Below are 27,258 nucleotides of genomic sequence, written 5' to 3' on the forward strand. Positions count from 1 at the left end.
TTTCCCACCACTATGTTATACTGGTGGCCACGCCTCAAACAATCACCGAAGCAGTAAAGATTGATTTACGAAGAACCGCCCTCTTTCTCCAAAATGCATTGGTTACCTAAGATGCCAATCTTTGCTCCTTCTCGAATGCGAGTCTATTGGCTGTGGCCATTTCTGGCGGGGGGGGGGAGGGAAGGCTAATTGAAGAGCGGGAGCTAGAGCGTCAGTTGAGAAGATTAAAAAAAAAAGTCTTACGCCTCCTTTGAAACACCGCCCTCCGCTTGAGTCTCCATTGGCGAAAACCGGTTCTACGTCAGAGCAAACTCTTGTTCTTATTGGCGGAGGATGCCGCAAGTGGATGTTTCAGACCTTAGGGGTGGCCGCTCCCTCCCGGCTTGAAACCTCGCTGCTGCCGGTGAGTTAGAGGCGTTGAAGCTGGAACAACGCGGCGGGTGGGGCGCTGGGGCTCTCCGAGAAGGTATTAGTTATCAACTCTAGTCTTTTCTGGCGTAAGGAAAAGGAGTCGTGTCGTCGTCTTAAGGCTTTGGCCGGACTCAGGTGAAGTCCCAGCTTGGAATTGGTGCGGGAAAGGACGGGAAACATACAATACGGCGCGTGATTTTCAGTTTGGCGCCCGCGGGTTAAAGGTTCATTGAGAGGCGGGCGGGTGTGGCTTAACTTCGAAATTCCCATTTTATGCCAAGTGCGCTGGAGCCCGGGAAGTGCCACCCATCGAGGACGTCGACTTTGGGGGAAGGTGTAGCCTTTCACCTTCTCTGCCTGGGGCTAGGAAGCGTCTTCCACGCGCGGGGCCAACGGACCGTTTGCTCTCACCTTTTCTCCCTTTGATGCTCTTATCTTACCCTGTTTTTCTCCTACCTACATTCTTAGACTTAAGACTGCATCCCCTGAAAGTGGGCTGAGAAATAGCCGGTCAGGTGATTTTCTTACCTTTCTCTTACTCCTCTATTTTTTTTCTTTTAAACTACTAGATTTTAAGTCGTCTTTGGGGACGGTTAAATCTGCTTTCCTCTCGCCTCCCTACTTGCAATTGGCCCCCGGCGCTTGGCTGGTCGTGGGGCTTTCTGCTCCTCCCTTAAGTCGCTTTTTTAAGGCCCTTTTTGGGAATAGCGGAGAGGAGACCGCTTTGTGGCAGCTGTCAGGTCGGTGATCTGAGTCACGGACTGACAGTCTTGTTGCAGACATTGCAATGAGCTCGGCTTCCGCCCGCCCAACTTGACTTCCTCGTTGGCTCTGGTTAGTCAAGGCAGGAAAGGAGGAAGGAGTGACGGGGCAAGACGAAGCTTGTAAGTTGGAGCCTGTAGCTCACCCCATTATTAAATCAGCAGATTCATTCTCTCTCTCTCTCTCTCCTAGCTTTTACTTTCTTGTTGATTACAAAGGTGGTGAAATAGGCCTGCTGAATCGAATTTTCTTACCATCTGGTAGGGCTCTGCATACACTATGCCGTGCCAAAGCCATAATGGAAATGAGAAAATGACTTATTTAAAAAAATAGAGAAAACCGGGAAGAACATTGGAGCCGATTTTCTTGCTTCTATGCTGCTAAAAATAGTATATTTAGAATAAAACATAGGTATCTATTTTGAGATGCTAACTTACCCCTATCTGACATAACTTGCTCATGCATTGTGTGACTGGAACAAGTTTTTTTTTAAAGTGTGGAGTTTGTGAGTATATTTGGCGCTTCACCATTGTTGCTGCAACTTTTAAAGTTGCAGTGGTGGTGTGGATGCTTAAAAGTATTGAGAGAAAGCAATCCTTCAAATTGCACAGAAACCCTTTAGGATCCGTGTTGCACATTGGTTATCTTTCCCATATAGAGCAACGGTATGGTAATTTCATATCTTCCAGTAGAATAGTTTATATGCTATTTAATAAAAAGGGATTGGTTGGACTTTGCATTTTATCTTGCTTGTATTTTCTTTCAGTATGTAATTTAAGGCTTGTATCCTGTCTTTTTACATGCTTTAGATCACTTACTAAAGTAGCATTGTTTAAAATGAAGACTTTCACTCTGTTTAAAAAGTTGTTGAATGTAGTTCTTTTCTGCAAGGATAACTTTATTTAGCAACATGTAATCTAACTTGCTGGCACATTTGAGAAAAATAGCATCCCAGTTGTCTTTATATGGAATAGTGACTTCCATGTGTATAATTTAATACCTGGACTGGCCACAAATAAGCCTTGTTTATATATAAGCATGTTTATGTTGCAGTATAGTTCAGGATTTATGGAATAGCTTGTGCAAATGGCAAAACATGTTTTTCTGATAATTTTTTCTGAGTATTTTTGCTAATACTTCTCTTTATATAAGTGAAAAATTGGGGTGTAAAATAAACAAGTTCCCTTTTTGAGAAAAGCTAGTGAATGAGCATTCTTAGATTAGCATACTCCTGCAAATATTGTTTCTCCCCTCAAGGTTAGGTGTGTTACAATTGACTCTGGTTACTGCTTGCATAAAGATATGTTCTAACTTAGTCACCAGCTGAAAAATAGGTTTAGGTACTTTGGCATTCCAATGAAAGCTGCAGACCTTTGCACAGGCTCCTACTGTCTGACTCATGCAGTTGCTGTGTGTGTGGAGACTAAATTTGTCTAATACATAAAGTTGCTACCTGGAACTCTGGTGCTACACAGTGCTTATATATTCAATTGAAAGAAAATTTTAAAATCAATTCATTAATTTGTTAAATGGCTTAAAAGTCCAATATATAATATAATTATCATTTTATGAGGTAAAATATAATTTTGTATATTTGAAGTTAATGTGAGCATGCTTGTTATTAAAGTTTGGGAAATGTAAACTAAACCTTTGTTTATGTAGTTTTGGAAACAACTGTTTAGCAGATGGGCTTATATTAATACCAGCATAGCTACTGTAAGTCCCATTGTTAGTGTATCTTTGTTTTGATGGTAGTAAAGAGATTCTATGTTTTGTTATTGCAATCTGCTGAAAATTTTATTTTTTAAAAAAAATGTAATATCTATATCCTGCAATTTTCTTGTGTTCTTTCTTCAAGTCCTAACCAGGTCCAATCCTGCTTTGCTTTTTCAAAACCAGGCAAGCAGGCTTGGATAGGTGCTGCCACCTACTGTGATGAAGGCAACAAAAATATTTATCTTACAGGGCTCCTCTTTTATGTTTAATAGAGCAATATTATATGTTTGATTACTTTGACAATAGTTAATTCTCTAGCAAAGTGTAGATAATAGTTACAATAGTTAAAAGCGACTAGGCAGTATTACTATATGTACAAAGAATTGCTAGGTGTCAATCCATTTTCTCAATATCTGAGTGAGAAATTTGACTTTAGCCTTCATAATTTAATACAGAACCATAACTCTTACCTCAGTCCTCTCTCTCCAAAACGTGTGTGAATTTGCCTTGATTTAAACAATTGATATTAAAGGAATAGCCCTAGTGATCACTGATATATTATGCTATCTGCACAGCATTGCACTTCATAACTTAAAGATGAAATTGTTATTCTGTTTGGTGATAATGTAAAAAATGCCTATTTGGAAATTACTTGCATAATCCTAAATTACTTTTTTAAAAACAGGTCTATAAACCCAGAAATTAATTTGATACTAAAACCTATGGTTGCCAGTAAATGCATTACTAATTTGAGACCAAGAAAAAAACCAATCATATAAAATCTGTCTTCCTCACATTTTTAACATAGGCTTTTTGAACAATGTAGATCTCATGCTAAGTGTTGATAGTTGTGGAATATTTGAATAGCATTTGATAGTTTTTCATATTTTTTTCATCAATTACAAGACAGTAAATTAATATATAGAATTATAGCATAAATATAGTTCTGTTACATACTTATACAATTACAAGTTGTTCCCCCATGTGTAAAACTTTGTCATTTTTTTGTAGGAGAAAGGAATTACTTTTAATTTTGGATATGATTCCCTAGCCTACAGAGTTATTTTTTTTATTTAAAAGATTCCAACTGTTGGTCTTATGTGTTCTGCAGTTCTATCTTAAGTGTGCTTGAAGTACTTTTTGAAAATATGCTGATTTTTGCCTCTGCTAGATACACTATTTCATTTTCTTAATCCGGTGGCTTTTTTTTTAAACTACAGAGAACACTTGAGTGTTTTGTGTCACTCTCAGAACTTGCCAAGATACTGAATGAGTATAGCTTGCAGATTTATGTGGTATTATCTTAAATTCTGGAAAGAAATGAGTCAGTGTTGCCCTAATTCAAGAAACAAAAATGCACATGGGAAATTCGTTGCAGCAGATCTTTATGAGGTGCCATATTGGAGAAAGATTGCTTCCAAGGTTCACAAGAGAGTTTCTGCTCCCTTTTTTCCACTGTGGGTAGATGCTGGGCTGATGCTCCGGGTAGCTTTGTTTTAAGCCATTGTAAATCTACGCTTACTTTACAGATATGGTAATCTTTGTGATTTCAAAAACATCTTTGTCTGGAAAGTGATACTGAATGGGAGTGTTTTGGCCTCTTGTTGAAGTGCTAGAACTACTTGCTTTAAAATGCATGTGTCTTGATTTGCTTTGTGTTCTCAGAGGAAACCTGTGTACAGGAGGAAAAAAAGTAGGCAGGAACTGAGGATAACACATTCTTCCCTTTTAATCTAGGGTACATACTTAACTCTCTGTAACAGCACTCAAGTTATTTTCTTTTGGAAAGTGTGCTCTTAACAAACTAGCCTAGGACTCAGAAGAACTTTTATTTTCAACAGTCTTCAATTGATATTATCAACGTATGATATGTTTTCTAATAAAACTTAGATTTAATTACTATATATGGAAAGCATTTTCTTTCCTATTCTTATTTAACTGTCTGCCTGGCATAGAATATATAATATATGAGAAAAAAATGTTTCTCACCTGTACACCTAGAGTGTTCACATTTTGGGTTAAAGAAAGGCTGGAAAGGCTGAAAAGTGGAAGGGCTTCCCCAATGCCCGGGGAGGGCTGGAAGGAAAGAAATTATTTGAGACATGGCAGATGGAAGGTGAGGTGTGTGCCTGGGCAGGAGCACCTCTTCAGAATCAGGAAGAGTGTGGTGCCAGATTTAACCATTTTGGATAGTCTCCGATAAAATTGGCACGCTGGTTTGACTGCTTCTGTCAATATCATTTATGGTGTGTTCCTATGTGGGTACTGATGTATGGCATTATGACTGACTTATGATTGCATTTATTTCTTACCTGGGAAATCTAGAGCAGGAATGGTCAATGTATGCAGCTGAAAAACAATCTTATAACGAGACCTCCCTGGAGAATGCTGGTTTCTCTGAGATGGAATTTACCAGCAGTAACCCATTAAAGAAGCAATGATGTAATAATGTATTGTCTGAGTTTATATCGCCTGTAAGGCCAAAAGGTTAAGGTTAGGCTAGCTTATGGGCTTTGCAAACCCAGCCATTGATTAGTTAATGGTAGAGTATGCTGTGCAAACCAGACGATTGGTTAAATCAGAATACCCTGACTCAGCTAACTATATATTTAGATATTATTTAAACATAGCCTTTGTAAAGCTTTAGTATTTGGTTAAAAAAAGTAGTACAATTTTTCTGTAGACTGGGATGCCTGCTTTCCCAATTGGAACATTGTTTTGGAGGGGGCTGTCATGAAATAATGCATATTATATTTACATTGTAACATAGTTTTGTTGATGAATTAAAAAGTAACATTCTTACCTTTTGTTTTAAATACTTCCCCCACAAGATGAATATGGATTTTGTGTTGTTACAAAAGTGTCAAAGAAACCTTTGTGTCTCATCTGAGCAATCTGTCTGCTCCTATACTTGTTTTTTTTTTTTGCCATATTGGCTGGGTTAATGAGAGCTGTGGTTCAGGAACATCAGTAGAACCACAAGATTGTCCTTATGGCAAAAGTTATTGATGCAGCAACAGCTCTGGACATTCCTAAAATTATACATATAAATAGTGTGTTGCTAATACTAATACCATATTTATTGGTTATTTCTTTTATGCTTTCTTGTCTGATCTGAATAAGCATTAAACAGCTTCCAAAATATTTTTGCATTGATTTCTGTGACAGATTTTTTTTAAAAAGCACATTTAGAACTCTATTTGTTTGATGGAAAACAGTTTTGCTTGTAAAAGCACTGCTTGATTTTAGATTGTATTGAAAAAGTAGAGTGGGGTTAACATGATTATTTATATTGGTACCCACTGAGTACTTGGATTAGACTAGAAAATGGAAAAATACATCATGGAAGAAGACAATGGCAACCAAACCATTTCCTTATAATTGCCAAGAAAAGGATATGGACACATCCACATAGTCACTAGGAGTCAAGTTTGCCTTAAGAGAGAGGTTGCCTTTTACCCACAAGTATGCAGAATAGTCATTGCTTGCTTGCTTTTAATTTAAGCTTATCCAATATATTTGCTCTAGTAGAAGCAATAGTAACTGTGTGTAGTCTCTAGCCTATGAAGCGTATGTTCTTGGTGAGGCTAGGCAAGAGGATTCAAATGATTCCAAATTCTCTTAATTCAGAATTTTGATTTTCAGTATTAAAGCAGCCTAAAATTTCTATTAATTGATTGCTACGACTATATGCAAATAAAAGATTTATTCAATTAACAATACAGGTGGAATGTTCTGTTTTAGAGAAACTTCATTTAAAAAATGCAGTTTTTTGTAGCATAGTTCCAGTTCAGATGCAAGTAGTGCTTACATTTGTTATTACATTCTTTCTTGATGCAAACAAAGTGGCATTCAGTAGGAAACCCTAAGTTTAAACAAATGAGCTGTATTTAGCTGATTGGCCAACATTTTCTTGTTTGTCTTCTGGGTTAAAGTCCAAATTACAAAAGACAGTAGCAGTTCTCCATGCTTAGCATGGAGCAAGACAACTCAATGCTATTCGCAGAGCTCCAAGTGAATTTGGCAGATTAAAAAGGCAGAAAAAAGTGGGGGAAGGACTGTGGGGCTCAAGCCTGTGATTGAACCATCCTTTCTGTTTCTAAAATATCTTTCACCTTATGTTGTTAAATTGCTGGTTTGATTTGAGGTTAGTCTTATTTGCGAACCCAGCTGGCAGATGGTGGATAGTTTCCTTCTTAAACTCTTGAACTATAATGGATCATGGCTAGTGTGGCCTCGAAATATGTTGCTTTGTGATTAATGGTAGACGTAACCAAGTGTAATTGCTAATGAGTCTGGAAGTGTCTCTTGATTTTCTGTTTGCAAAAGTAATTCTATCAAATGGCTTTCTGTAGCCAACACCCAGTTGCATTTTCAAGACTTTGAACTTTGCCCATAATCTCCAGTCATTAAAAGTTTTTGATATATGGGATTTGAAATTAGATTGTTTGAATAATAACATATTATTAAATTTTGTTTGACATGTAACTGTGTTTCATACCATTTGTTCATATTTGAAGATATTTTGAAGTAGTAAAAAGTGTTAGATAAAGCAGGACATTTTGCCCAGCGGAACTGTGGCTGTGGAAAGCATCTTGACTTTCTTTGCTGAGCTTCAGAAAATATAAGTTCTTTTTCATATGATGTAGTCTTGAAGCTTAGTAGAATTTGATGTCATTGTATCATTTGTCTCTACTGTGCAAATTTTATGGTCAGTAAATATAATTACATGGGACCCAGTGTGGAGCAGTGCTTAAGGTGATAGATGAGGAATGGGTGGTGATGGTGGTGGAAGTTTTAGTTCTCTCTCTGTTGATACTGATACCCCCTGAGACTTTGAGCTAGACATTCTCTCTCAGTCCAGCCTATCCTCATAAGCTTGTTTTATGCGGGACTACTTGTATATATTGTTTTGAATTCCTGTACAAAAAGCAAGATAGAAATCAAATAATCTGGACTCTGGAAGTCTCGAAATACAGGAGGGATGCTAAAGCCTGCTGATCTGCTGCTACATTCTACCTGATGAACTAACTCCCTTCTTAGAATTAATTTTCTTTTATATATAATCCACTATAACCATATATTGTAGCTGATGGTGGGGACCTCCTATGAAGAGAAGGATCACTCCCTATTTTTTTTTTCCATCTCCAAAAATCTCCTGCCCATCTTACTTATGCCGTTGGATGAAAATAGATCTAAATAGAGATGGAGCTTCTGCCATTGTATGTATTTCCATCTGGAATCTACGAAGCATGTTAAGAAATGCCACACCTGTGTATACCTGTACTGTAACAGATACGAATTATAATTTATAAAGAGCAGTTGTAGGAGCGATTTAAGTTCAGAGATACTTATTTAGAGGTAATAAGTTTGATGTTGGTACAGATTATGGAGACTGTGGGGATGAGTAAGAAAATGGGCAGTCCAGTTTTCAGATCTAAATGAATGGGAATATAGTTGCTGCCTATGCAGGAGAACAGAATTAAATTACTGGCTCTGATTGTTAGTGTGCTGTGTAGTCGTTGTTGGCAGTAGTTTAGATATTTATGCTTAAAGTCTGCGAGGAAAGAAAGAATTTTTTGCTTTGTTTATTCCATCATAAACAAAGCCTTGGGCCTTCCTTGAAGCCCCTGTTGCTTGGGAGACATGGAATTCTAAACCAAATCCTTTAAGCAGCAGGGATGGGCTGTAGTTTATGAAACTGCTGTTCTAGTCTTGAAGTAAGAGAATGTGTTCTCCCTCTGGAATGTTTTCCTTGTGGAATGCTGTATCTTCTCTATTGAGAAGGCATGTATACTGCACATATAGTAACAGGGAATAAAAGTCACAGGAAGTGTATTACGTTAGATTTAATTTGAAATAAAATATATTCCAGACTCTTAAAGTATTGGGTTGTTAATAGTTGAACTTAAGTGTGCTAAATACGAAGCCTGAAACTATTTTTATAGCCTGCCTCCTGAAGACGTCATTTCTTTTTAACAATTTCTGTGCTTTCCAAGCTCAGTCAGTTCTTATCAGTTTCACGTTTGAGTACAATGTGGCCTAACATTTGCTTATATTGCCATTTGCTGTCATTAATTTGTTGTACTTTGCCCCCACCGAGTGCTTTTTTCATGGCTCCTTTGTTCTGTAGAAATCTTCTTTGATTTACATCATATTTTTCTTTAAGTGGTGATTTTGGTGAAAAGTAGGTAATCTTACTTATTTGATTTTTATTATAACCACCATTTATTTTTGAGCTTAAGACAGCATACACATTTTCCCCACAATCATGATCCTGTGGGGGTACCCTGACTGAGAGAATGTGACTGGCCCAAAGTCACCTGGTGACGTTTAAGGGGCTGAAGATAGACTAGAACCTGGATCTCTTTGTTGTTAATCCAACACCTTAACCACTGCATCACAAAGCATTGCTTTTAATCAAGCCGGCTTATGCAGCTAAGCTTATTAGAATACAGAATACTGTAACTTGGTAGTCGTTCTTTTCTCTTCCTCACTTTTCTTACTTACCCCTACACAGATTTTCCTAAACTATGTTAGATCCATTTAACGTCAATCTGTTTCCTCCTGAAGAATGGCAGTGGAATACCACTGCCTCTAAATGCTCCTTTTGCCACCCCTTGAAAGCAAGGCCAGCAAAGTGGGTGTCCTCATTCAAGGGTTGGAACAGCAGTCCAGAAGGACAGCATCAATGGTATCGAAGACTGCTGAGAAATCAAGAAGAACAAGGATGGGTACATTCCACTACCGCCGTCATCAGTGACATCTCAGTCCCATGACCCGGCCTGAATCTTGACTGAAAGGGGTCCACTACTGATTGGACTAAAATACTAATAATAATTTCTACTAATACTAAGAAGATACTAATTTTATTCCAGGAATCCATGATTCAGCCTCAGTCACAGGTTGGCCCTAAGGTGGAATATTTCAGGTCAAATTACTGCATATCTTTACTGAAAGTATGCAGGCCATCTCAGTGTTGGGGCAAAATGAACAGATGATTTCCTAGTTAGTCAGTATTAGATTCTTTTGAGATTTTTGTTCCTCTGATATCTTCCCAGACAGCAAATAAACCTATTAATTAATATTTCTCAATCCCCATTGTGTCTACTGGTAACATGGATAGAGAAGTATTAATCTGTGTTAGCTAACGTATAGGAGTAGAAAAATATTCTCTGCCTGCTGTATTGTAATGTATTGGGAAAAATGAAGATCAAGATAGTTAAAGGAAATGCAGAAGCTTGAATAGCAAACTGAAATAAATAGTTATAGAGTCTTACATTTTAACTAAAAAAGAAGTAAAGCCCAATCATGGTACCATTGAGAAAAGAAATAATTTAGATTTTTTTAGTATTCAGTGGTTTTTATATTTGGTTTTCAGGCAACCAGTGGGATCAGAAAGTGGAAAAAATTGTATTAATATTTAGGCAATATTTGTAAAATACTTAAATGCCAGAATTATTTCTGTTCTTTTCTTTATAAAGAATAGATCTTCTTATCCACAAAACTGCTTTGATGCCAAGTAGATTTGAAAAGTTAGATTTTTCATCAAGGGTATGAATTGCCCATAGATTTCTCATGATGGAACCAGTGATAGCAAACACATGGTCTTCCAGATGCTGTTGGTCATGTTGGGAAAATTGTATTTCAGTAATATTTGCACTGCCTGAAGCTGTTTTCTTCTAATAAACATTTATATGTTTTACTGAGTTTTGTAATTTGGTCTTCCTTGCTGCAGGTTTTGATTTTACAATAACAGTACAGATTAATTCATGTTAAATGTTTCACCCTACACTTTATGTAATTGGAAGGTTTTAAGTCCTACACAATTTTAAAGAGATTAGAAAAACAGGACTCTTTTTCTTTAAATACCCTTGCTCAATTGAAAGAGCTTTTTAACTAATAATTGCTCCAGGCTGAAATCTACTCAGTTATCTAGGACTAAAGATTTTTTTTAATCTCACTTTTATTATTTTTATTAACAACTCAAGGCGGCAAACCTATAATATTCCTTCTTCCTCCTGTTTTTCCCCATAAAAATCCCATGAGGTGAATTGGGCTGAGAGAGAGAATGACTAGCCAAAGAATGACTAACTGGCTTTCATGCCTAAGGTGGGTTTAGAATTCAGTCTCCTGGTTTCTATCCTGGTGCCTTAACCATTAGACTAAATGGCTCTCTATTCTGTACTATTAAGTAGAATTTTGCTTTAATACATTTATAGTAGGGAAGTATTTATTGGTATCTTTACATGTGGAGAAAGAGTTCCTTTATCAAAACAAAGGTTGAATTAAGATGGGTTAATTACATGTCTATATCTGAAGAAAACATTTAAATATTAATATATTGTGTATTATAGTGCACAGTGTTCTGGTGCCTTCTAGAAAATGGGTTTTCCCACTTGTTCAGTTTTGCCTGCTATTGCCTTGCCTTAGGGCAGTGATGGCAAACCTTTTAGAGACTGAGTGCCCAAACTGCAACCCAAAACCCACTTATGTATCGCCGGGTAGGTGTGGCCCACTGGGTGGGTGTGGCTATGGTAGTCATGGCAGTGTGGGTGGGTATGTGGCCAGGGTGGGCCTGGCCACCTCAATGTTGCTCCTGGGGAGGGATGCCTGTGGGGGCCAGGCAGGGTTGGGGGATATCCAGGGGTTCTCTGGCGGGTGGGGCAGTGGGCAGGAGGTTCGTCCTGCAGGGGTGAGGCGAGGTGAGGGAGGGGGCAGGGCGGGGGTGCCATTGCCGTGGGGCAAGGTGAGGCTGGGGCCAGGGCGGGTGGTGGTGGTTGCAGACAGGGGGGCTCCGGTGAGGCAGAGGAGGTAGAAGAGGATTTAAGCAAGCTTAGCAACTGAGTGGGGATCCCCCCCCAAAACAAACTTGCTTCGTGGGTAACCTCAAAGCATGACAGAAGAGACCAAAACCTGCTTCAACCACCCAGCAGATGGGAAGGGAATAAAAACCAAACAGCCCCCCCCCAATCCTCAACAAAAATGCTCACGACAATGAAAGCCTCGGACAGGGGGCAGAGCGCGGGCAGGTGGGCGTCTTGCTCAGCTGATGGCTGTGGGGGGAAGGGGGCAGCTACACCCCCTCCCAAACGCTGCCCTCTCACGAAAGAAGGATGAAAACTCCAAAAAAAAACCTAAGGAAAAAAAGTTAAAACAGAAAAAGGGTCTCAGAACACCTGTATCAACAGATGCAACTGATATAAAATCTGGATGAAGAATGGTCAATAAAGCATTTTTGGTTGTCTATTTTATCTTTCCTAATAAGCTGTAACCAACTTCCCCTCTTCACTTTGCAAAACCTGTGGGTCCCAGGCCATTCCACATACCTGGAAGAAAGCAGCTGCAATCGGAGTACTCTAACTGTAACTTTGCAATGTGGCACTACTGATTTAACTGCCGTCACACTGCAAGTACAGTTGGAATTTATAGTACTAGTCTATCCAGCATCTCTTATTTATTTTATCTTTCTTCTCCTTTTACAAAACTACACCTTCTGTACACAGAATGGAGAGTTATTGTCGGTTTCTTATCCAGTTTTAGTTTCCCTCTGCATCTGATTGGCCACTGGAGTAAAATAACGCCAAAAATTTGCTTTTATCAAGTATTCTTATCCTAGCTGGGGGAGGGGGAGGGGAGAGTCAGAAATGCTTTCTGCTGTCCCAGGGTGTATATTTCTTTTTTCTTTTTTTTAATTAGAGTTTTTTTTTAAAAAAAATTACAATACATATCCCCAAAATCCACCCACCCCAAACCACCCCCTTCCCCCCCACTTCCCAGAGCTGAATACAGGGTTATAGATATAATAATCATATTCTAACTAAAATTATCCATTATAAAATTAACCAAATTCATAATGTGCTTTAACTCCCCTTTAACATAGATACATTCAAATTATTAAAAACATAATAATAATAACTTAAGCAGAAATATAATCAATACTAATACTAAAATTAATAACAATATCCCTCTAAAATCTACTCATAAGCTAAGTGGAACTTTTTAGTCCCATATTTATTCCGAATATAATCTATCCATCTTCTCCAAACTGAAATATATCTTTCTTGTGAATGATCCTTCAAATAAGCAGAAATCTTAGACATTTCTGCAAGATTTGATACTTTAAGTACCCTTTCTTCTATAGTAGGCAAACTATCCTTCTTCCAGTATTGTCCCACCAGTAACCGTGCTGCTGTTATCAAATTCAACATCAAATTGGTCCGAGGGTGTATATTTCAATAGCATTTCCAAAGTCGAATTCCTCAACATATAGATTATTCCGTTACACTGGTTAAATCCAGAAAAAATAGGTTAACTCAATAACCAGGCTAAATATAAATGTCTATCAGCAAAGCAGGGTTCATACTCTGGGGGTGGGGGGTTGGGATCCTCTCTCTTTATGCAAGTTGGGACCTGTTGAACACCCCAAAGCACCCCAACAATACTCACTTTGAGATCTCGATGATCGTGCAGGTAATTCACAGCCTCTAGCAACCTGCCGGATGAGCTGGCTAGCATGGAATTAAACCTCCCTTCTGTTCCATATGCCCCCATCTATAGGTTACTCTCTTTCAGAGTAAATGAAGGTTGGTGGGCAGGGGATAAATTAAATCAATGCAAGAAAGGAAAGAATGGCCTGGTCAGTGGATACATTTATCTCCCCCTCCACCTTGTTTGCTCTTCAATTATTTGAGTTCCTGAGTCAAGCAATGGGGTTCACCCTTCCATGCCCCCTTTTCAATTTCCCCAAAGGACTGTAAGAAAGACTGTCTTTCTGAAGACAAAGTGTGCTTTTGTGCCCCTGGCAGAGGGCACCTTGAGCCTCACTGCAGTCCTGATCTTGAGCTGGCAAAGATTGGAAAATGTTATATGCCACCTGCCTTCTTTCCAGCCCAGAGTTTTTATGCTACAGAAGTCCTTCCCCACGTTGCTCCAAGCTTAATAAAGCAGAGTTTCTATTTTTTAATAAGCCTTCACTACTACTATTACTTCTTTTGAATCTGCATGAACGTATTAACGAAAGGTGTTAATGCTCTCACTAATTGGATGCATTTTGTTTGTAATCTGGTGCAAAGTAATTTCACTTTGGAGTTGGGAGATGGGATGTGTGCATCTGTGAACTAGAAAGGTGTACCACTGTTGCCTCAGATAGCCAGGGTGTCCATGGATGACAGGCAATTAATATGTCTCGTGAAAATTGAGCCATGCATAAAAAAAGACACAATGCAGAAACTGGTAATCAGATCACAAAACCACATCCACTTCTTTGAGAGATACCATATGATTTTCCTATTTTCCCACTGGATGCAAAAGAGACATGGATGACTAATGGCCTTTGGGACAATAAATCTGATGAGTAGCTCACTGTAGAAGAAACTTACTACAATTAGTCCTCGACTTACAACAGTTCATATAGTGACCCTTCAAAGTTACAATGGCACTGAAAATAAAAACGACTTACCATTTTTCACACGTACAACCATTCTAGCATCCCAGGGTCATGTGATCAAAATTCAGACACTCATCATATTTATCACACTTGCAGTGTCCCAGGGTCATGTAATTACCTTTTGTGACCTTCTGACAAGCAAAGTCAATGGGGAAACCAGATTCACTTAACAACACTGTTTCTAACTTCACAACTGCAGTGATTCACTTAAAAGCTGTGGCAAGAAAGGACGTAAAATGGGGCAAAATTCACAATCTGTCTCGCTTAGCAACAGATTTTGGGCTCAACTGTGGTAAATAGAGGACTACCTGTACATTATTATTATTTTTACAAATCTAGTTGCTCACTGATGCCCTGAAGGCCTGAAGAACCAGCCATACAAATGGCAGGTCTTCCTCCACCAAGCCCGATTGCTATACAGCTTTTCCCAACTTAGATTCTTCCTTCCAGATTTGCTGGGTAGAGAATTCTAGGACTCATCATACAAGCTCATTTCTTATACTCTTACATTCTTCAAGTAATTATAAACTTTTGTGCTCGGTTTCTGGTGATATAGGTGGTTATTTGAAACTGCTTATTGGTCCTGTAGAATTTCTATATATATGCATGTACATATCTATCTGTCTCTATATGTCTGTGTGTGTGTGTGTGTGTGTGTGTGCGCGCGCGCGCGCGGGTGTGCACGCGCGCTTGTGCACACATATCAGTGTGTCTTGACTAGGTTTCACTTAGTCTAGGAAGGAAGGAAGGTTGTTTGTGTGCCATGTGTGATGTTTATTCCTTTGGCCTGAGGTGAAACTGTCTGAATTCATTTAAAGTGTACAATGTATTGCACTGCTTCATATTCCAATGACATGGTATGTATTACACATTGTCAAAAATGTTATTGTCTTTAGAGAATGGGAAGAAGTAGGTGAAAATTTCAGAAGCTACAGTACTGTCTGATGAATGCAAAAACACACATAAACATGCAGGCATTTTCTTGTTGTTGACAATACATAGTTTTCATAATACGTTGAAAAAATATGTGCAGTGAGGGCAGTTACCCATCAATCCTTGTAAACGGTGCTATGTGTCTTCCTGAATCTCCGATGGAACAACAAATGTTTCCATCCAAGATAAAAATAAAGGATATGTGTGTTTGCTCATGCATGCACACACTTTGTGACAATAAGGTTTGAGCCTGCATAAATGGTTGACAGTTGCTATTTGTGTTCAAATACAGGTATGAAAAGGGAACTGATGAGGAATGAAATAGGATGATAAGAACAGAGGTGCAGAAAGGAAATTTGGTGACATATGAAAAGAAGGGAGGGAGGAGAGTTGGGGAAAGAGGGATACGGTTAAGATAATGGGGCATTCACAAAAGTGGGAACGTTAACGGAGATAATTTTGCGAATGCTATGGAGATACAGCATGTTACAAGAATAGAAGAAGGCTATGTTGGATAGAAAGAGTAAAAAAAAAGGATATACATATTTAGTTGAGTAAACCGAACTGATGGAACAGAGAGGAAGCTTCCTAGGACCTCCACTTTAGAACTGCAACATGTAAGGTTTCCAGTAACACAGTTTAAAATGAAGTATTTCAGATTTGCACGACCCACCCACCCCTTTTTCAGCAAATGGTACAGCCACTTGTTTGGAAGCCCAGCGCAACCAAGACGAGTGCTTTCCACGCCGATAGGCAAAAAAAAAGGTCCAACAGGCCGCCTCGGCCATGGATCCAGGCTCCGGAGCCCTGGAAAAAGCCTCCGGAGCCTGGATCGGGTTGCTGGGGGGCTGCAAAATCGCTCCACAGCCATGGATCCAGGTTCCGGAGGCTTGGAAAAGACCTCCAGAGCCCAGATCTATGGCTGTGGAGCGAATTTTGAGCACCCCAGCGGTCCGATTTGGGCTTCAGAGGACTTTTCCAGGCCTCTGGAGCCCGGATCGGGCTGCTGGGGGCTGCAAAATTGCTCCGTGGCCATAGGTCTGAGCTCCGGAGGCTTGGAAAAGGCCTCTGGAGTCTGGATCGGGCCACTGAGGGGCTGCAAAATCACTCCGCAGTCATGGATCTTGGCTCTGGAGGCTTGGAAAAGGCCTCCGGAGCCCAGATCGGCCATGAGGGGGGCATGAAATTGCTCCTCAACCATAGATCTGGGCGGCAGAGGCCTTTTCCAGGCCTCCAGAGCCCAGATCGGGCTGCTGGCAGTCCGCAAAATCTCTCTGCAGGCATACCTGGACTTGTGCTAGCACTTCCATTAAAAAAAAAGTGACTTTCATAACTGGGGATGGATTAGAACCAGGGTCTCCCTGTTCTTAGTTTCATACTGCATGGGTCCCCAAACCCTGGGCCACAGACTGGTACCGATCTGTGGCCTGTTAAAAATGAGCCTGCACAGTTGGAGGTGAGCGGCAGGTGAGCAAAACTCTGCATGTGCTGGATCTAGGTTGCATGCTTCCCCCCTTCTCTCTCTCTCCCCCCCCCCCCCCCCGTCCATGGAAAAATTATCTTCCATGAAATCAGTCCCTGGTGCCAAAAAGTTTGTGGACCGTTGTCATAACCACTACCAGGTCCCTGGTTTTTCATTGTCTTTTTTCCTACTGTTAAGCAAGCAGGAGGCCAGTAGGATAATACAGATACTTCTAACAAGATAAATAGATAATTTACGTTGTTTTTCTGATATCTCTGCTATATAAGTAAATGAGATTTTAAGATTCCCTGATGAAACTATTTTACTTTCTCATTATTCCTACGGCCCTGAGGTTATATCTGGTTTTTGGTTTCTCTGAAACACATCTTATAAATGCCAAATTCAGACTTCTGGGGAATATATATTTTTAACCGGGCTTTCTTAAAATAGTCTGGAACAGAGAAGTACAAGTTCTGCAGTGCATGGATCCATGATAGAACAGTGTGGGGGTGTGACACAATGAAACCGATGAACTAGGAATTCTATGTTCAAGTCTCACCTTTATGAACTTTGATAGTGCAATCTAATTCAGACTATCATTTCCCTCCCTTCCCCCCCCCCCCAAGACTTGGGTGCTGGTTTTCATGATGGACCCTTCTTGTATCCATTCATTTAATTGCAAGCTCTTTTTTTCTGAGTACTTGTTCCTTATTTCACCATGCTACCACAAATGAGAATATTAGCCTGGGACAGATGATATAATGTGAAAAAATGTAGGTAAAAATAGTTTGTCCCAACATAATTGTTTCAAGTGAATTCTTAAATATCCTTGCTTTGTAGGACTTCATGAAGACTGGATTATTACTGAACATTAAGTGTCACTTATGGGATATGTGTGTCTAAAAAAAAAATAAGAATAGAGATCATTTGCAGATCAAATCAAATTTCCTATATATCATAGGTATAGGAAGTTTAAAATCCCTTGCATGTTAGCAATAATATAATATTTCATTTTTAGAGTGTTTTGAATTTTGTGTCAATTCTTCTGTTTCCTCTATGTGACGTACAGATTTATTTATTGATTTATGAGATCTTGAATTGTTCCACATCTAGTTCCAGGCATCACATTTAACTTCATCAGTTTAGCTTATGGCACTTGATGTAAAATGCTAGCAATTTTTTTCTCCAGTTGCCAGGATTAACACAGAACAGTGGATTTTCTCTAGAAGACCTGTTCATGGCTTAAAGACCTAGTGAGAAGATTATGAAGTATTTTCCAGAAATGGTAAAATACATGAAGTAAATCAGTTAGACTTGAGGGTTTTTTTTTACAATTAATCACACATTGGTGATAATATGAATGTCTGAAAAAATGAAACGGCTGTGGAAAATACTTCTGCACTAATAATAAATGATAAAGGGTATGTTATCATCATCATCATCATCATCATCATCATCCTGAATCTGAAATGATCTTGAAGCTCTCAGTCTTAAATTGGATTCTTTGGCATGCATACATGCTATTAAGGAGCTTCATTCATTAAATTTAACTCCCTATTCCACATTTAAAAGAATTTATCTTCCTTTAGCTCATGTAATTTTTTTTCTACATGGGGTGGAGAGAGGGGCAAGCAGTCTTTCATCAAATATCTGTTGTATTCGATAGGTAAGTAGTTTTAATTGGATGAATTAATCCAAAATAGAATTGTCTTGCAGAGGGGTCTTGGAATAGAAAGTGCATAAACACTATACTGTATACCTTCAAAAGAAGGAGGAATTCTTGAATGCTCAGGAGATCCCCCCAGACATAACAACCCTACATTCTCTTCTATAAACAGCTGCAGTCAATTAATAGATAGATACTTTACTTAGTTGTAAGCATCCTGAAGGTCACTGTAAATTGCTGTTGCACTGTTTCATCCTTAAATGGAGACGCTTCCTCTAAAGTAGAGCTTGGCTGTTTAGAAAAGAAAGATGAGAGATTTTGCATAAATAAAATATGTATGTCTAAATGCAATCCTCTTTCAATTCTCCTGTAGCTTAAGAAATTGGAGCTGCAGCTGTCTTAATAATCTTATATCCCCTTTAAATTTTTGGTAACCAAAGGGAGAGAACGTACCTAATACTCCTGTATCCTATTTTACCCATGACAACAATTCTGTGAGGTGGGGGTGGGGTGGGCTGATGTAATATATCCATGTTTCCTGGGAGTAGCTAAGGAGAGAAGGGTCTGTTTTGCTAAACACAGCTGTGTATGGGGAAAAGCTTTTGGCTAAACAGTTCTGTTAATTAATCTAATCTTGCATTTGATGTGTGTTTCAGCTGTATAACATTTTTAAGCATTTTTAATAAAATGAGAAATTTAGAGCATAGAAGTATGCAGCAAAGTGGTGATCAGTAATAAATCTTAAGGTGCAGTACCTCAGACTCTAAGAAAGTTTTAATACTTCCTTGAGGATAATGACTGAATCTCTATATTTAATGTGAAAAGGAAACAATTTACTCTTTCTAAAAGTTGGTGGAAGCAAGTAGTTGAATATTAAAATTGGAACGGATGGTTGTACCCTAAGATTTCTTTTTACTGTATGCATTGTATTCCACGGCAGTATTCAACTGATTTTCGCGAAGTCTGTATCCATGGTTTGACTAAAAAGTAGCCAAAGAGCTTTTCAACTGTGCAACTTGTACTAAGGATACTACTAATCCGTTATCTTGAATGTAAAATTCAAGCCTGATGTTTAGTTAGAATTTATTGGCTGAGATTTGTATTCTTAAAATTGATTAAAAATACATGCTTGGATAAAACTGTTATTAAAATTGACAAAAGGTAATATATATAAAAAGTACACATAGCCCTTAACTTATAATGGCAATTTGGACTGGAATTTTCATTGCTTAGCAATGCAGTCATTAACTGTGACTGCATTGCTTAACAACAGCAATCCTGTTAATATTAAATAAATCCCACAGTTGTTATGTGAGGCAACTTTCTGCTGATTTCCTACTACCAAGGTTAGTCCCAGGCTGGCATGTAGAAAATGCCTGCTGCTGGATGGGGAAGAGAGCGAAGAGGTCTGGAAGGTGTACAAGGGTATGGCTCAGGTCAGGAAGGGTGATAGTGGCTGGTGTAAGTGTGAGCACAGAAAGGCTGCAGTAGGGTGCACAAATGAGGAAAATGTAACCCAATGACTTGCACTCTTCCTTTCCAGCTTCCCCATTAACTTTCTGGGGAAGCCATCAGGAAAAGTTGCAAATGGCGATCATGTGATCGTAGAGCATTGCAATCATTCATTAGTGTGAACTGGTTGTGAAGGTCCCAGATCTCAATCACATGACTGCAGGAAGTGCTGGGTCATCTGGAACTTCAAGGGCCACTCATAACCACCATTTATTCAGGACCGTCATAACTTTGAACAGTTGCTGAATGAATGGTTGTAGGTTGTCAACCCCCCTAGGTAGTCAACACAGGAAATACGTCCAGCTGAATTGATTATATTGTGTTGTAAAGCTACATTAATAGAATCTTGCAAATTGGGAAGTACAAAAATCTCCCACAGTCTCTTTGAGTAGTGAGGATCTCTTCTGTGCCTCTTTCTCTACCCACATTCCTGCTGTGGGCTATGCCCTCTCCTATCTGATTGTTCTCTAGGCAACATTTCTAGCCCTCACCCAGGGTCTTTCCTGCATACCATTAATAGATTGAGGACTACTTGTAGTAAAATAAATAAAAGTATTATCCCAACTAAGTACTATTTGAGTATTTTATGGAGCAACACTTCAGTGATTACTTTGAATATGTTTTTTTCCTAGCATTTTCTCAAGTACAAGGTCTTTTGTTGAATCAACCTAGTGTTGATCCATTGGTTGCGAGAGGAATTGACCAATTGGCTTGTTGTTTGAGCGTGCCGTATGAGCTGAATTGATTAACTGGCCCAAAGTCAGCCAGATTTCATGCCTAAAGCGGGACTAGGAAGTCAGTCTCCTGGTTTCTGGCCTGGTGCCTTAACCACTCCAGGGTAGGCAACCTTGGCTCTTTTATGACTCATGGACTTCAACTCCCAGAATTTCTGAGCCAGCGCGGCTCAGCTTAGAAACCTCTCCCTTTCCCCTCAGCATGGCTGGCTTAGGAATTTTGGGAGTTGAAATCCACGAGTCATGAAAGAGTCAAACTGGCTTTCTCTGTGATTACTTTAGAATTGATTGTGTTTATTCATTATGATAATTGGATCATCAAGACCGCATAATTTTATAAGATCCTTATTAAGTGGCTTTTCATTTAAAGATTTTAGAATTCTGTAAATAGTAAGTGCTGATGATGTGAAGCTATTATTTGTCCTATAGTCTAGTCTAATATTTTATTTATTTATTTGTATCCCACTTTTATTATTTTTACAAATAATTCAAGGCCACAAACATCCAAAACACCTTCCTCCTCATATTTTCCAAACAACAATAACCCTGTGAGGTGAGTTAGGTTGAGAGTTACCCAGCTGGCTTTCTTGCCTAAGGTGAGATTAGAACTCATGTCCTGTAGATTTCCAGGCTGGTGCCTTAACCACTACAAGACCAAAGTGACTCTGTTTTTATTTAATACAATTTTGAAGTTACCTAACTCCAAATAATCTGGACATCTTACATTTAGAAAAAGTAAGAATTAAAAAGAAAAGAAAGAGACCATAAGCATCCAAATATTTCCTGGTAGTTTTTTGGAAGAAAAAAAATATGGTTATGGGTATTCTTTATATGAATTATGCATTTGCTAATGAAGAATTAGAAACTACTACAGACCTTACTATTGATACATGTTATAGAGATGAAACCTCAAGATTTATTTACCATTAAACTTTTTTCTGGAAAAATAATTGAAAGAACACTTTCCTATTTATGGGTATAATATTACATAAGTGAAATACTTGCAAAGCTTTTATTTCAAGTTAATAACTATTTCAGTTGTTTTTGTAAACAACTTAGTTGCTTTTGCTCTGTTAAATGGTACATGTTTTTTTAATTTAGTTTCAATCTTCTTTTAAGTGTACTAATCACAAAATGTATATTCTTACTGGACTGTTGGATTTCTGAGTTTACTTTCCCTTTGTTGCATGGAATGAATTGTTTGGTTTTAAAATGTATTTTTATTTAATATTAAGATCTGGTGGTGCTGAGCAGCATCAGTGGCCCTTTGTAAAATCATAAGGCGAAAGAGATCGGCCTGCCAACTGCCCTCTTTGAAGGCCAAAGAGTCCTTGCTGTTTCAGATAAGAAGTTAAAGCAGTGAAAAGGGCAAAGGGGGCTAATTAGCTTCTCCAAGTATGTTCTGATTGGCATGGGGAATGATAAAAACACATAGAAGTCTTCTAAGCAGAAATGCTGAAAAAAAATAGAAAAACATTTCAGCCTGACCATTAAAGATTTTCAGAATATGTTGAAATTGAAAGTAACCAAATTCAGCTGGAAGCACTTATTTTCTGAAATGTCAGACTCAGTCTGGTTAAAAAAAGAAACGGTTATAGAATATAGTTACTTCTATTAATAAGTTGGATAATGGGGAAATTTAATGTGCAGCTGTTACCTTGTCTTGATATACTTGTCATCACAGTGAAATTTTATCTACTTCCTGTTCTTTTGCCGCCCAGTTGGAAAACATTTAGATATTCAAAATAAATGTTCTATAAACAAAAGAAATTACAGGCATGAGATAAGCAGAAAAACATATGTAGATCTAATTTAGATCAATACCATTCATTGTACTTCTCTTTTTGTACCCTTCTGTCCCTGCGGCTCATTCTTTCTTCCTCTACATCCAAATAATGATTCATACATTGTCTTTTGTTTCTTTAAAGTTTTAGAATCTCAGCTCTATTCAACTAAAACTTTCCCTATCTTCACTTTCCTCTCAACCCCTTTACTCTTCCTTCAAATATTTATTTGTGATTCTGTTCTGTCCATTTCAATCTTCTTCCATACTGTCTCTCGCTCTTATATTCAGTCCATTCATTTATCATCCATTCACTGTTGATCCTCTTTTCTTTCTTTATCATACAGTCTTCTTAAACCATTCCCATTTCCTATAGTCAGCTTTTCTATTGTTCCTGAGATAGCTAACCCATTTATAAGAAAATAGGCGGAAGGAGTCTTACATTTATTAATATATTTATACTTGCTAAATGAGGATAAAAAAGGAAAGGAGAGGGGGAAAGTAAGAGTTGGTCCTTTCGTGCATAATTTTTCATAAAAATATCATTTTTTCAGACTTATAGATTTATAATTACTTCTTTGCTATGTTTCTGTATGATTTGACATGCATAAATGATGTATTTGGCATAGTCTTTATTCTAAGCAGATATTAATCAGTTACCATTATCAATTATTATTGCAACTCCACATGAGCCAGTTACTTTGATAATTTCTTGCTTTCTTCTCCATCCGTTTTTATGCTTCTGTGTAAGCTGCCAAGAGTTGTTTTGATAATAGTAACCTAGAAAGATGTTTAATAAATAAATAACAGTAGACTACCTTCATTTGGAATTATTAGATCCTTCCTCTCTGTGTTTCAGAGATAGATAAAATATTTTTTTTGAATTTTTAAATTTCATTTGATAATTTATATGCTCTACCATTTGCCCCTCTTACATTCTAAGTTTCAACCTTTCGTAGATGAGATTATTAACCTCTTTTGCCTATCATGAACTGTCTCTAGGAGAGAATTACCAGACCTATCATCTAGAATTGTTAAGTAAATTCATTAGAAAGTCTTTTTGATAGTATATTCAAACTTACCTCAGCTTGCAATAGACAACTGCAATCCCTAATTTATTCTTGTATAAATTGCATCTCTAATCTGATTTCCAATAGAAGACACAATCTGTCATATGCATAGCTACCGTAATAATAAATATTTTCATATTTAAGTTGCAAGCTTAGTCACTAAAATAATTGGTTTTTTTTGTTAGTTTAAGCTGTATCTAGAGCCAAAAAATATAATAAAAGAAATATATATTTTCTTATTACAGGATCAGCAAGTCTTGCCTTAGTTTAACCACATTAGTTAGAATATGGTTGGTTGTATTATTGGCATGTTATTAAACGTCAGGACTATTAATTTAGACTTCCCAACTTTTGGCTTTCGTAAGCTTCTTGAAAAATCATATTGTTTTATGCAGTACACTATTTTTCCCTTTACAACTCTTAGAAGCTATGAGAAGACAGTATATGGCTGTTTTCACCTTTTGGTTAGTAGGTTTGGATTACATGAATGCTTACTACAGATTACTACATTGGAACCATAAATATTTATTAATATTGTTTCCTTATATTAAACGATCTTGTCTCTATTATATAAATCAACATTTTTACAGATCTCACTTCTTTACATTAAGTGATTTTGTCTTTGTTATGTAAGCTGAGATGTCCAAACATAATTATTAGCAATTCAACAGCTATAGAACGTACATGTGAAAGAATTGTAGTATCATATGCATAATTATATTAATTTATTTTAATAGGTCCTTTACCTTAATCAACCATGGCTCAGAGAGATGTTGACAAATACCTGTATGTGGATAGAAATTTCATCAACAATCCTCTTGCTCAAGCTGATTGGGCTGCCAAGAAACTAGTATGGGTACCATCAGAGAAGAATGGATTTGAGCCTGCTAGCTTGAAGGAAGAAGTTGGAGATGAAGCTATTGTGGAGCTTGCTGAGAGTGGGAAGAAAGTGAGAGTCAACAAAGATGATATCCAAAAGATGAACCCACCGAAGTTTTCTAAAGTGGAAGACATGGCTGAACTGACCTGCTTGAATGAGGCCTCAGTGTTACATAATCTAAAAGAGCGATACTACTCAGGGCTAATCTATGTAAGTAATACTTTTGCCGGAGATATTATCTAATTTTTATCAGAGTTATAATGGGATAACACACTTATTTGTGATTGATGTTTTAAAAAACATTTTGTGGCTGAAGCATTTTGGAAAATATTTTGGAAATTATTACATTTGATCCTAAAATAAATTCTATCTTGTAGGCAATTCCTGTATTTAAAATCTTCATGGTAGTGATTGTTTATATCAAGGTAGAAAATGATTCTTTTTGCATAATCAAACTCAGTTGCACAGAAAGCTTTCCGGATATATGTCTTCTCTGAAATCTACTTTGATTTAACCAGCTTATTCAATGCCGAACATGAAGAATTTCAGAACAAATCAGCTATTCTAGTTATACTTAATTTCAGGCCTCCAACATAGATTGCATAGAACAGATTTTGAGTAGGTGTCTTGGCATTTGTTCATAACTCTAATGGTAATAGTTCTCATGAGATTGCTGCTATGGAAACAAGAATATATAATTGTTTGTATGAGAACTGGCATGAATATAATGCTAAAAATATATTTCTTCTTCCATCATCTCACAAATTAGAATCATAGAGTCATAAGGCTGGAAGAAATCTTGGGGATCTTCTAGTTCAACCCCTCACCCTAGACCAGGGGTAGGCAACCTTGGCTCTTTTATGACTTGTGAACTTCAACTCCCAGAATTCCTGGCTCAGGAATTCTGGGAGTTGAAGTCCACAAGTCATAAAAGAGCCAAGGTTGCCTACCCCTGCCCTAGACCCTTATATCATTCTGGATAAATGTTTGTCCAATCTTTTATTGAAAACCTCCAATGACAGAACACCCACAACTCTGGGAAACAAGCTGTTGTATTTATTAATCATTCTTATCGTCAGGAAATTTCTCCCATTTCCAGATTAATTCCTCCTCATTAGTGAAGAATGACTTTGAATAATAGTTTTTTTTGGGGGGGTGTTGAAAAGGAGCTTTCTAGGTATTATTCCCTAGACTGGAGAAAATGATAATGACCTCCAGAAGGCAGCCTGAAGCAATGGCATGGAAAATTAATGTGTTGAAGTTAGTGATTGTGCTTCTAGCAAAAGAAACTTGTCTGGTGACTGATGTATACTTTAGAGAATTGCTTGCTATTGAATGAGGTTACATTGATTCACATAACATGACTCTTTCTTCTGCTGGTACTACCAATTATGGGATGTTCTTTGTTGAGAGTTATTCTAAAACCCTAAATGAGGAAGCCCTGGTTCATAAATACCATTTCCCCCAGATAGTTCTATAGTGATCAGGTGTTGTTTTTTTTTTAAAAAAAAACCTTAAATATTAAGCATTTTAGATACATATAGATTTTTATGTGTTATTTTATGTGATTTTAATTGAAACATAATGTAGTGAGTAGTTTAGTACATTATTTAGATAAGAGATCCTTGGTGCTCTCTGAGCTTGGTTGCTTTCTTGCAGACATTTCATTACCCAATTAGGTGACATTATCATTGCTAGGGACGTGGTGGCTCAGTGGGTTGGGACACTGAGCTTGTCGATCAGAAGGTCGGCAGTTTGGCGGGTCAAATCCCGAGTGCCGTGTAACAGAGTGAGCGCCTGTTACTTGTCCCAGCTTCTGCCAACCTAACAGTTCTAAAGCATGTAAAAATGCAAGTAGAAAAATAGGGACCACTACAGTGGGAAGGTAACAGCGTTCCGTGCGCCTTTGGCGTCTAGTCATGCTGGCCACATGACCACGGAGACGTCCTCGGACAAGCGCTGGCTCTTCGGCTTTGAAACGGAGATGAGCACCGGCCCCTAGAGTCGGAAACGACTAGCACGCATGTGCGGGGGAACCTTTACCTTTACCTTTACCTTATCATTGCTAGTCCAGGGCCAGTCACTAGCACGGATGATGCTACCTAGTTTGGGTAATGAAATGTCTGCAAGAAAACAACCAAGCTTAGAGAGCATCAAGGGAAACCCCCTCCCCCCATTTCTACTCTGAACTACAAATATTCTCCTTTATTGATTATTCAAATACTGCAGATTTTTTTAAAAAGTATAGTTACCGTATATACTTGAGTATAAGCCGAATTTTTCAGCCCACTTTTTGGGCTGAAAAATTCCACTTCGGCTTATACTCCAGTCAACAAAAAAAACTTACCGAGGACTTGTGCGCGGCCGAGGCTTTGGTGCTTCCGGGATCGCCCGCACCTCTCCCAAGCCACCGCCGTCCGAGACCTGCCGAAGTTTGGGGAGGTTTGGGGAGGTGCGCGCGCACCTCCCCAAACTCCGCGCCTTGCCTGCCTGCTTCTTTCCGCAGCGGAAAGAAGCAGGCAGGCAGGGCGCGGAGGAACGGAGACTTGCCGACGTTTGGGGAGGTTTGGGCGCCTCCCCAAACCTCGGCAGGTCTCCGTTCCTCCGCGCAGACCTGCCGACGTTTGGGGAGGTTTGGGCGCCTCCCCAAACCTCCCCAAACCTCGGCAGGTCTCCGTTCCTCCTGCCGACCTTTGGGGAGGTTTGGGCGCCTCCCCAAACCTCCCCAAACCTCGGCAGGTCTCCGTTCCTCCTGCCGACCTTTGGGGAGGTTTGGGCGCCTCCCCAAACCTCCCCAAACCTCGGCAGGTCTCCGTTCCTCCTGCCGACCTTTGGGGAGGTTTGGGCGCCTCCCCAAACCTCGGCAGGTCTCCGTTCCTC

The 27,258-nt window shown here is 38.6% G+C and overlaps 1 protein-coding gene across 5 annotated transcripts in view; it reads left to right on the forward strand.

Moving 5' to 3' along the window:
* Window positions 1-337: 337 nt before the first annotated feature.
* Window positions 338-27,258, forward strand: part of MYH9 (myosin heavy chain 9) — an 83,004-nt gene continuing 56,083 nt past the window's right edge. Inside the window, exons 1-2 of one of the 5 annotated variants that reach the window (XM_083365510.1) lie at window positions 338-403; window positions 24,236-24,588. In XM_083365510.1, the coding sequence (XP_083221636.1) occupies window positions 24,256-24,588 (333 nt within the window). In that variant the 5' untranslated portion in view covers window positions 338-403; window positions 24,236-24,255. Of the gene's footprint in view, window positions 547-705; window positions 1,296-24,235; window positions 24,589-27,258 lie in introns of those variants that run through there. The other 4 variants (XM_083365511.1, XM_083365509.1, XM_083365508.1 and 1 more) reach the window with 4 other exon arrangements.

Source organism: Vipera ursinii (assembly GCF_947247035.1).
Source record: "Vipera ursinii genome assembly, chromosome: 6".
Classification (NCBI taxonomy): Eukaryota; Metazoa; Chordata; class Lepidosauria; order Squamata; family Viperidae; genus Vipera; species Vipera ursinii.